At 37.1% G+C, this 12,329-nt stretch overlaps 1 protein-coding gene across 4 annotated transcripts in view; it reads left to right on the top strand.

The window, feature by feature from the left end:
• Glra2 (glycine receptor alpha 2) overlaps positions 1–12,329 on the top strand; it is a 191,054-nt gene that overhangs the window by 146,579 nt on the left and 32,146 nt on the right. For all 4 annotated transcript variants that reach the window (XM_074062805.1, XM_074062804.1, XM_074062806.1 and 1 more), the window contains one exon: positions 5,404–5,553. In XM_074062805.1, the coding sequence (XP_073918906.1) occupies positions 5,404–5,553 (150 nt within the window). The remainder of the gene's footprint in view (positions 1–5,403; positions 5,554–12,329) is intronic.

The following is a 12,329-nucleotide window of genomic DNA, read 5'->3' as shown; positions in this document are numbered from 1 at the left end:
TGCAATTCCCATCAAAATTCCAATGACATTCATTAAAGAGATTGAAAAATCTACCGTTAAATTTATATGGAAACACAAGAGGCCACGAATAGCCAAGGCAATACTCAGTCAAAAGAACAATGCAGGAGGTATCACAATACCTGACTTCAAACTATATTACAAAGCAATAACAATAAAAACAGCATGGTACTGGCACAAAAACAGACATGAAGACCAGTGGAACAGAATAGAGGACCCAGATATGAAGCCACACAACTATAAGCAACTTATCTTTGACAAAGGAGCTAAAAATATACGATGGAGAAATAGCAGCCTCTTCAACAAAAACTGCTGGGAAAACTGGTTAGCAGTCTGCAAAAAACTGAAACTAGATCCATGTATATCACCCTATACCAAGATTAACTCAAAATGGATCAAGGATCTGAATATCAGACCCCAAACTCTTAAGTTGATACAGGAAAGAGTAGGAAATACTCTGGAGTTAGTAGGTATAGGTAAGAACTTTCTCAATGAAACCCCAGCAGCACAGCAACTAAGAGATAGCATAGATAAATGGGACCTCATAAAACTAAAAAGCTTCTGTTCATCAAAAGAAATGGTCTCTAAACTGAAGAGAACACCCACAGAGTGGGAGAAAATATTTGCCAACTATACATCAGACAAAGGACTGATAACCAGAATATACAGGGAACTTAAAAAACTAAATTCTCCCCAAACTAATGAACCAACAAAGAAATGGGCACGTGAACTAAACAGAACTTTCTCAAAAGAAGAAATTCAAATGGCCAAAAAACACATGAAAAAATGCTCACCATCTCTAGCAATAAAGGAAATGCAAATTAAAACCACGCTAAGATTCCACCTCACCCCTGTTAGAATAGCCATCATCAGCAACACCACCACCAACAGGTGTTGGCGAGGATGCGGGGAAAAAGGAACCCTCTTACACTGTTGGTGGGAATGTAGACTAGTACAACCACTCTGGAAAAAAATTTGGAGGCTACTTAAAAAGCTGGACATTGATCTACCATTTGACCCAGCAATACCACTCTTGGGGATATACCCAAAAGACTGTTACTCCAGAGGCACCTGCACATCCATGTTTATTGCGGCACTATTCACAATAGCCAAGTTATGGAAACAGCCAAGAAGCCCCAGCACTGACGAATGGATTAAGAAAATGTGGTATCTATACACAATGGAATTTTATGCAGCCATGAAGAAGAACGAAATGTTATCATTCGCTGGTAAATGGATGGAATTGGAGAACATCATTCTGAGTGAGGTTAGCCTGGCCCAAAAGACCAAAAATCGTATGTTCTCCCTCATCTGTGGACATTAGATCAAGGGCAAACACAACAAGGGGATTGGACTATGAGCACATGATAAAAGCGAGAGCACACAAGGAAAGGGTGAGGATAGGTAAGACACCTAAAAAACTAGCTAGCATTTGTTGCCCTTAACGCAGAGAAACTAAAGCAGATACCTTAAAGCAACTGAGGCCAATAGGAAAAGGGGAACAGGTACTAGAGAAAAGGTTAGATCAAAAAGAATTAACCTAGAAGGTAACGCCCACGCACAGGAAATCAATGTGAGTCAATGCCCTGTATAGCTATCCTTATCTCAACCAGCAAAAACCCTTGTTCCTTCCTATTATTGCTTATACTCTCCCTACAACAAAATTAGAAATAAAGGCAAAATAGTTTCTGCTGGGTATTGAGGGGGGGAGAGGGAGGGGGCGGAGTGGGTGGTAAGGGAGGGAGTGGGGGCAGGGGGGAGAAATGAACCAAGCCTTGTATGCACATATGAATAATAAAAGAAAAATGAAGAAAAAAAAACTTGTAAAAAAATTTGTTTTTTTCTTAAATTTCTGAATTAAATATGCCTAAAAACAAGCTAAGTGTGGTGGCATATGCCTGTATTTGCAGCTCCCAGGAGGCTGAGGCATATACTAACTGACTGGGCTACATATTGAGACCCTGGGTCAAAAATTATATATACATATATACATACATATGACTATGTGAATCATAACAGCATTTCGAGAGCTTAATTATCATTGAAAACTATCTTGGAAGTTTATAGTAAAGTAGTTCAGGAAGGGATCATGTAAGCCCAGGAATCATAAAAAGAATGTAACAGGAAGAGATGCAAGATAAAAACATCTAAGGGTTAACAGTCAAAAGGAGAGAATCTGCCATTAGAACTAAATAAATGCAACAAAAAGGAATTCAATCCTGAAAGACCAACACCAAGGGACATCACATCATATGTAACAGACGTCTCATAACACCCTATAAATCCATGTGTTTAATGCCAGCACTTCAATGCTGGAAAGATGTTTGTTATTTGGAAAAAACTCAAAGACCAACCAAAATGATAAAGAGGCTGAAAGGATTCATTTATGAGCATCTATAAAAGAAGCCAAATACGTGCTTGATCTGCTGATGGTCAGAAGGAGATGGAGAAAGGTTTACAACTTTCTGAATGCTATAAACACCAGAAAGGGGAGGTGTGATGGTCAGTTCTACTGGACGTAGCTCTTGGTATGGACATATCTCAGGCATGACAAATTCTTCTCATTATTGAGTCTTAAAACATTTACAGGCTATCTGAATAATATACAACCAGAAATGCTGTGAATAGTAATGTTCTATTATCACAGGAGAAGAGGGTTGCTTCAAAAGAGCAAGTGCAAGACAAATTATTGCTTACTAAGGAAAATATAGGCATGCTAGGTGTGCTGAGAGAATTAAAAACTCACTAATAGTCCACTCTTAAAAATATCAAGTATATGCAATTGGGATAATGATATATAGTTTAGAATTATTGAAATTAAATCCCAAGATGCAAAAATAGGTAGATAGTTCCTTCTTTCCTTGATCCTTGAATCACTTATTAATTCCTATTCATTGTTTGTTAGGACCTGTCTTGGTGACACAAAGAGTAATACTGCACAAGGCAAGTCCTCAGACATCAACAAACATCCCCCCAAGCTTAAAGTCTGTGGATAGGGTCAGGGAAACAGGTGGTCTAAGAGAGCAATAAGAGAATGAAGTGGCCCCTAACTCAGATGGGAGAAACGGGGGAAGCTAAGGAGGATTCCTGAGAGAGGTGATATTTGTGCCAGACCCTGGGAAATTCTGAGGAGTCTGTTAATCAGAAAAAATGGGACTAATCATCCCAGGTAGGACAAATGATACATTTAAAGAGCTGGAGATGAGAAAGTGTTGAACCAGTTTGTCACAATATATGTGGGACTGGCAAGTACTTCAGATTGTCTGAGCATGTAAGGCAGGTGGCATTCTTAAAAACAATAACTGGAATATATTAAGTGATTTTTATTTTTCCTTGTTAACTTTTATCTCTTCCAAAATTCTTTGCCTAACAAAATAGCAACTTTATGTAGCCAAATAATTACAAAAATTTATATAGCTAGCACTTAGTCTGTACTTGACAGTATTCTAATCGCTTTTCATTTATTAAGTAATTTTATCCATACATAGCAACTCCATGAGGTGGTATGATTGCTTCTATTTTACAGCTGAAGAATGGAGGCAGAGAGGTTAAACAATGTAGAGAAATTAGAGACAGTGAGACAGTCAGTAGCAAAGCAGTGTTTCTTACTTGGGGTATCTCTGTGCTGCTGCTAACTTTCTAAGTCAAGAACCTATTTTTGTATCATGGACTCCTGCAATTCATCTAAAGATTGATCTAACAAATATCCAGAGAGAGATATTTGGAGGGAAGAATGCTCATAATAGCAAAATTTATAGTTGCACAAAAGAAATAGAAAATAGCCTAAATGTCCTATAACATAGAATGATTAATTATGGCATGCACCATTATGCAAGCATTGGAAATTATGATTTAGAAGAAAGTGAAATGGCATGGAAAATACCTTAATAGTCAAAGGGAAATGCAGGATGCAAACTCTGTGATTCTGGGGGCGGGGATGTTTGTTGGTTTTTTTTTTTTTTTTTGAGACAAGAGTCTCACTCTGTAACCTAGGCTTGTCCTCAAACTCATGATCCTCCTGCCTTAACCTCCTCCCAAGTGCTGGGATTACAGGCATGCACCACCATGCTTGGCTTCACAAACTGTATGATTCTAATGGTGTATTTGTGTGTGTGTTCAGAATGGAAATACACTAGTCAAGATAGTTTTCATTCTAATCTTGGATTTGTCACCTTTTAGTTTTGTATCCCTGGGTAATAATTCAACCCCACTTTATTCTAGTTTCTTCCTTAGATAATGGGGCATTACAGTTGAAGTAAAGATTAAAATTTGTTACATGTACAACAGTTAAAATGTTAGCTGGCAAGCATTTAGCAACAAGTATCAAAAAATAGGAAATGCTATATAAAATTAGAGCTGAATAGTACACACTGGGCTGGCAGTTTGATAAGTGTCCTTTGTAATCTGAGATCAAATGTTATGGCATCATCCATTTGTTTTCTCCCATATACTACAAAAAATATTTGTAAATTGAGTGAGATGTTGATATGGTCAGAGCACTGAAAGTCACATGCCCCCTCACAGCCCTAGGCCCTTGTCCCATCCCTCACATGTTTAATCACTTCAGTGAAATTGACACATGGCATATGCACTTTCTCTTTTTCAAATGTTATATTTTTAATTTTTTATTGGCATATAATATCTGTACATATTTATGAGATACAATGAGATGTTTTGGGGTGTTTTTTCCTTGGTGGTAAGGATTGAACCCAAGACCTTGTGTATGCCTTCTACCACTGAAACTGTATCTCTAGACCCCAGTGTGATGTTGTGATTAATGTACAGATTGAGTAATGATCAACTCAGAGGAATTAGTATGTTTATCACTTTAAACTTTTACCATTTCTAGATAACTAATACATTAAAAATCTTCTCTTCTATTTTGTGATATATAATGCATTATTGTTAATTATATTCACCCTTCTGTGCCATAGAAGACCAGAATTTATTCCTTCAGTTGTAACATTGTACCCATTTACCTACCTCCCCCAACATGCTCCCTACTCTCTCAGTGTCTGGCACCACTGTTATGAGACCAACTTTTTTAGATTCCACTGAGATCATGCAGTGATTGTTTTTCTGTGCCTGACTTATTTCACGTAACATAATCTCCTTCAGTTTCATCCATGCTGACAAAAATAACAGAATCATATCCTTTTCATGGCTGAAGAATATTCCATTGTGGATATATACCCATTCCCCCTCTGATAGACCTTTAGGTTCTTTGTTACAGCACTATTCACAATAGCTTATCGCTTTCTTAAAAGAAAGACTACAAAATACTTGACTAATGAAATGCGCTGATTTTTATGGTCACACCATTAGAAATCTGGCTTCCCTGAAAGCTTTCATAGCCTCTTTCTCCCCACTCCCTCTCTTTTTCAGGTCTCCTATGTAAAAGCGATTGACATCTGGATGGCGGTGTGCCTTCTGTTTGTGTTTGCTGCCTTACTGGAATATGCAGCAGTGAACTTTGTCTCCAGGCAACACAAGGAGTTCCTGCGCCTCCGAAGACGACAGAAAAGACAGAATAAGGTACATTCAGTGCTCAATACAAAGTCATGGAGACCTTGAGGCAGTTAACCAGGCGACGTAATTCAGAAAACAAAACACACAATGAGCAAAAAGCTGAAGTTAATATTTGTCCTAGTACACTGAATTACTGCTCAGGTTAGTCCATTAAAATGATGGACAAGATTTTCAGATTTAGCAAATAAAAATATAGGACATGCAGTTAAACTCAAATTTCAGGTAAATAAAGAATTTTAGTATAAATGTGTTCCAAATTTTGTGGGGAGTGTACTTACACTAAAATTCATTTGTCATTTATCTATCTGAAATTCAAATTTTATTGGATCCTGGTCATTCTGAGTATGGATAATTTGTGTATATGTGACTGTGTGCACACATAACCTATTTGACTTTTTTCATCTATTGCTCTGGCTTTATGTAAACAGTGCCCTATACATGTGCACTGCAACTTGATATATCCAACTAGATTGATTTCATTGTCTTGACTTAAACTTTAACACAGAAATCTAAGTCTTACACTACCCATTGGTTTGAAGTTTGAACTACATAACTTAAGATCTCCAGTTAAGTAGTTCTCCAACTTGTCTGATTATCAGAATCACCTGGTGATTTTTCAAAACTCCCAAACCTTGACCACATCCCACAACAATTAAATACCAATTTCAGGATAAGGGAGCAGCTTCAGCATTTCTGCAGCTCCCCAGGCAATTCTAGTGTATGGACATGTTGGGAAAACACTGCTCTGGTTTATAACCCAGTTTCATACAGGATACCAGAAGGATTGCACCTGTTTTCCACTTCAGACTCTAGGAAGGAAACATGCCCTTTGATACAGAGAATGTTACCTCCCGAAACAATATTGCTAGAAAACCAAGTTAAAATGTTATGTACTGTAAAAATCTGTTCCCCAAATCTTTCATAAGTTAAACCTGCTGGTGAAGGCATAGTTACATGCTATTCTGTTGGGGCAAAAGGAAAAATGTTTGTATGTGTATAAACCCCTTAATGTAAGCTGCAAGCAACATCTAATCACTTTTTGTCCTGCCATAGTCAAAGGAAAACACACATGCACTTCCCACTATGTAACGTTTCACATTGAGCCTTTATCAGTTTTCTCTTCCCTGTCTCCCTGTTAGTGTTAACCATTTCTTAACTCCAATCAGCACACCATGGCACAAGTCCAGGGTCACTTGGGCCACCTGGGAAATACTATTAGATTGTGATGGTGTTTCAGCACATAAACAGCACAGAGTTTGAACAACTCACATGGCAACCACTTACTAGTCAGTGGGTGGTTTAAGTCATTCAGCAACCTCTTATAGGTTCTAATGCTGCCCAGGTTTCTCCAGTTTTACCTTATCATAATAACACTCACTTGTGACTCTTGTGGAAAAATACTAATTCTCAGTGAACTCCCCTGCAGACACTGATTCAGAATGTTGGGGCTGTAACACAAGAAGGTGTTCTTAACAAGCACTCCGTGTGATTTTGATTAAAGTTAGGAAACACTGTACTGGTTCACTGATTGTGCGCTCTTCTAGACCACAAATGGAAAATGACTTTCATTTTGCTTTCCAATTCAGAATAATTGGTAAGATGTTTTTGGAATGTGGTGTAGAGGATTCTTAAGTTGTGTCTGGGCTCTGTGGGAATGAATTCTGTGATAGATGTAACAAGTCTGGCATAACAGAATAATAGCCATTAAAGACTAGTAAAAAAATTAAAAGTGTAAGTACTAAGTTCATAGAGGGGAGGAAAATATGAAATAGTAAAAACACAAGTAGATCAAAAAGAAAGGGGGAATGCAGAGCAAGAAGAATAAAGAGAAAGCAAACAGAAAAGTGGTAAATGATACCAAAATATATAAATAAATACCATAAAGAAAAAAATAGGCTAAGTGTTGTCATTAAAAGACAAAGATTGTCAGATGAAATAAAAAATTAAATAAAACCCAACTCCTTCCTATAATGGACAGACTTACAAGGACATTGAAAACTTGAAATTAATACTGTAGATATACAGGAGGCAAACACTAGCCAACTATGCCACTTTAGCTCTACTAATATTAGAGAAAGTAGATTTTTAAAAAGTACCAGTAGAACTGTGAGACCTTATCTGAAAAATAACTAAAGTGAAAAAAGGTTGGGGGCGTGGCTCAAATGGTAGACTGTCTGCCTAGCAAGCATGAGGCCCTGAGTTCAAATCCCACTACCACCAAAAAACCCCTATCATGAGAAATAGAACTATTTCATCATTAAAAGGATAATTTCAATAGGGGGATATAATAGTATAATTATAGAGATATATACAAGTATTAATATGGCCCTGGATATATGAAGATTAAATTCATAAGCATAAAGAAACAGACAACCCACAGTCATAGTGAGAGATTTTAGCATACCTCTGTTAGTAATTAATAGAAAAAAAAATGACAAAAAGATCAGTAGGCATATAAACATTTAACAACACAGTTAACAAACTCTCTTCACCAGCAAATGCAAAAAACATATTTTTTCAAGTACAAAAGGAACATCTCAATAAGTTTACCATGAGCTGGAAAATAAATAAAGCAAGTCACAACAAATATTAAAGGACTGAAATCATATAAAATATGTTATCTGATTAAATAGAATTGAACTAAAAATCAAAGAAAATTTTCTATAAATTTTTAAAGTGTAGCATACTTTAAGATCATTCTAGCCCCAAAATAATTCACAGTGGAAGTTAGAAAATAATTTTAATTGAAAGATAAATTATACATATCAAAACATATGGACTGAGTCTGGAAGTATAGCTTACGTGGTACAGCACTTGCCTAACAAGTTAGCACAAGGCCCTGAGTTCAAACCCCAGTACCTCCCACTCCCACCAAAAAAGCATATGGGCTGAACTAAAGACATGCATAATGAAAAATTCATACTTCAAATGCCTATTTTAGAAAGATGGAGAGCTGAAATCCAATTATCTAAGCATCTATCTCATGAAGACGGAATGAGGAAAAATAAGTTAAACCCAAAGAATGTAGAAGGGGAAAAAAACTAAGAGAAACCCAAAGAGCAAAAATTAATGAAATAGAAAAAAATGATCCATTGAGTTTACTACCTGGCCACGAATATTTCCAGGTCCATGTTTGTAGAGAAACCAATTGTAGTGGTTTAAGGATTAAATGATAGGTAAGTACCTGGAGAAAGTATAGATTACTTAAGAATTTAGTTTCCAAGGGAAGATAGATTGGGTAGAACAAATTTTTGTATGCCCTCACTCTTGGACATCATCAGACCATTCACACACCATGAATATATGTGTTCTTTCATTAATTTGTTGAACACTTAGGCTAAGCCAAGGAATTCTGAGAGTACAGTGGAGAATGAGACAAAGAAGTAGGAAATGAGGTTGGAGAAATGGGTAATTTCAGGTTCATAGAGTTGTTTGTTAGACCAGTATATAGGATATTTTATTCCAACAGATTGGAATTCACTGGTTCATCTCATCATTGCAAATAGGTTACTATGTGGATATTCATGGGATCAAGAGGAGCAGATGCAGATCAGTTAGGAGGTTATTGTATAAATAGATGTGAGTAAATGGTATAAATATATGTGAGAAACGTTGGTGCTCATAATCAGTCAGGTTTAGGATCCATTCATTCCACAAACATGTATTGCTCCCTATTAGGTTCCAAGCATTATCTAGATCCTTAGCATACATTGCTGAAGAGGAAAGAGAAAATGTAATCCTTCATGAAGCTTACAATCTAGTGGTTATGCCTTGGAGGTAAAAGCAATGGGTCACGGTAATGTGTTTGGTGTGAGGAGGTGAGCAAAAGAAAGAAATTTGAATGTTACTCACAAATTTTTTATTTATGCAACTGGGTTGTTAGTGTTATACTTTGTTAAGATAGGGACTATTGTGACAAAACATATTTAGGGTGGAGTTCTCAAGTCACATTTGATGATGTCAGGTTTAGATGCCTATGAGACATCTAGCAGAGTTAGCAAGGAATTAGATATATATGCTCAAGGGAGAGATAAAATCTGGAAATATACTTAGGAGTGACTGGCAAACAGATAATGTTTTAAATCTTCAAAGATGAGTGAGACCAGCCATTGTAAGAATGGAAATAAAAACACTCAGAATGGAGAACTCCATCACTTAGAAATCCTGTCTGCAGTACATACTGCAGATGCAGGAATAAAGGAAATGGTGACAGATTTTAGATGTCATTGGAATTGCCTTTACTATGCAGGGGAGCATAGAAGATGGTATGGAAGAAAAATATGTGTTAATAGGAGGATTTTTCCCAAAATAGAAGATAAAAGAATATGTTTGACAAAGGGAATACTCTAGTGAAAAGGGAGATATTAACACTGCAGTGAAAAGAGAACATAATTTCAAGAGCAAATGTCTTCAGAAGGTAAGAAAACATAAAACCCAGAGAAAAGGGACTGGCCTTACATGGGCACAGATAATTCATCCATTTTAATAATGACTTAATTTATCATCAATTCATTAATGAAGATACTAAAGCAAAGAGAGGTTAAATAGCATATCTGTGATTATGAGCCAAGAAGTGGCATATCAGAATCTGAAGTAAAATACAGTGTCCCAGAGTCTGAGTGCTTCAACACTGTACTGACAAAGTGGGAGAGTGACCACGGCTGCTACTCAGTTAGTAGATTCAGTGATGGTAAGATGTAGGAGCTTCTAACTAAAAGTGCCGATGATTTCAATGAATTCTGAGTTCAGTAATCAGCTGAGAGTGTGCTAGAAAGAAGGACTATAGGAAGCTTAAGAAAGAAGGTACAAATATTAAATAGGAGTTTTGGAAAATCAAGATATAAGATGCTTGAGTTTAACTACAACTGTAGTTTTGCCAGGTGAGTAAAAAAGTGATTGGAAGACAAGGAGAGTACCATGGCAAAGTTGGAAGAAGAAAGGAAAGAAGGAAGGGAGGGAGAAAAGTGAAGCTAAGTGTGTTCACAAGGGGATGGTTGTAGTAGTGAATTGAGAGCGAAGAACATGAAGAAAACACTGGCTATTCATGGCAAGTAGAGACAAAGATAAGGTTATGACTATGAGTATATTACTAAGGTTGGGTGAGGGAAAAATTACTGATAGTAAGGCAGTGGAAACAGCCAAGATGTCCCAGCACTGACGAATGGATTAAGAAAATGTGGTATCTATACACAATGGAATTTTATGCAGCCATGAAGAAGAACGAAATGTTATCATTCGCTGGTAAATGGATGGAATTGGAGAACATCATTCTGAGTGAGGTTAGCCTGGCTCAAAAGACCAAAAATCGTATGTTCTCCCTCATATGTGGACATTAGATCAAGGGTAAACACAACAAGGGGATTGGACTATGAGCACATGATAAAAGCGAGAGCACACAAGGGAGGGGTGAGGATAGGTAAGACACCTAAAAAACTAGCTAGCATTTGTTGCCCTTAACGCAGAGAAACTAAAGCAGATACCTTAAAGCAACTGAGGCCAATAGGAAAAGGGGACCAGGAACTAGAGAAAAGGTTAGATCAAAAAGAATCAACCTAGAAGGTAACACCCACACACAGGAAATCAATGTGAGTCAATGCCCTGTATAGCTATCCTTATCTCAACCAGCAAAACCCCTTGTTCCTTCCTATTATTGCTTATACTCTCTCTACAACAAAATTAGAGATAAGGGCAAAATAGTTTCTGCTGGGTATTGAGGGGGGGAGCGGGAGGGGGTGGAGTGGGTGGTAAGGGAGGGGGTGGGGGCAGGGGGGAGAAATGAACCAAGCCTTGTATGCACATATGAATAATAAAAGAAAAATGAAAAAAAAAAAAAAAAGAAAAAAAAAAAAGAAATTAGGAGGCCTAATATGGTGTTGATTATCTATATGAATATTGAAAAGCCCAGAGCAGGTCTTATTAGTGAGAGTGTTGGACCACCAGGGAAGTAAGGGCTACAGCCATCAACTAATAAGGGACAATGGCTGGGTGCTGGTAGATAACAGCAGTGATAAGGGAAATCAGTGGAAAATTAATCATCAAAACTTCAGAAGTGCCAAAGGATCTGAGTTTGAGGAAAAAGAAATGGTTCAGACTTTGCAGTGGAAAGCAAGGACATTTGAGATTAAAACGAGACTTCTCCAAGTTGCCAGTTAATATAGCTGCTTAAAAAAAATACTATTCAGTGAAAAATGTGAGCTCGCACATTTTGCATGGAGATGTTCTTGAATCTGTGCATCTCAAAATCCATATTTAAAATACAAAGTTTAATGACTTGGGTGGGAGGGGGTGAAGAGCAAAACAAATCATGCTTGACCTTTGCAATCAGGCTTCCCAATTATCACTGATGACTGAATTTTGAAAAAAAGAACAAGAGACATTTCCAATTATTTGTCCCTTAGGAAAGGCAGTTTTTCAAAGTTTTTTTGAAATGTGGTTAAAAAATAGCAGCAGAAGCTAACATTCATTGAGTGCTTACTACATGTCAGATACTACTATAGACACTTTATACTTGGTAATTCATTTAGTCCCCAGTACAGCTGCAAGGGTAATGAGCGTGATCGTCAGCCCAGTTTATCTGGGAAAGCCCTGGTTTCTGCCTATTTTCCCAATACCTGTGTGATTTAGCATTTGTCCCAGACCATTCATTTTAAACAAATATTTTTATTAATAGCTGCATTATAGCAAACTAAAATGGGTTTTTTTGACCTCTACTTTGTACATCTGGCTTCTGTCATGTTGTGATCTCCTGCTGTAAGGGTAATGCATGAACAGCAAGAAAGTTC

The sequence above is a fragment of the Castor canadensis genome, chromosome X (assembly GCF_047511655.1).
Source record: "Castor canadensis chromosome X, mCasCan1.hap1v2, whole genome shotgun sequence".
In the NCBI taxonomy this organism is placed as follows: Eukaryota; Metazoa; Chordata; class Mammalia; order Rodentia; family Castoridae; genus Castor; species Castor canadensis.
This window is presented reverse-complemented; position numbering and strand designations above follow the sequence as displayed.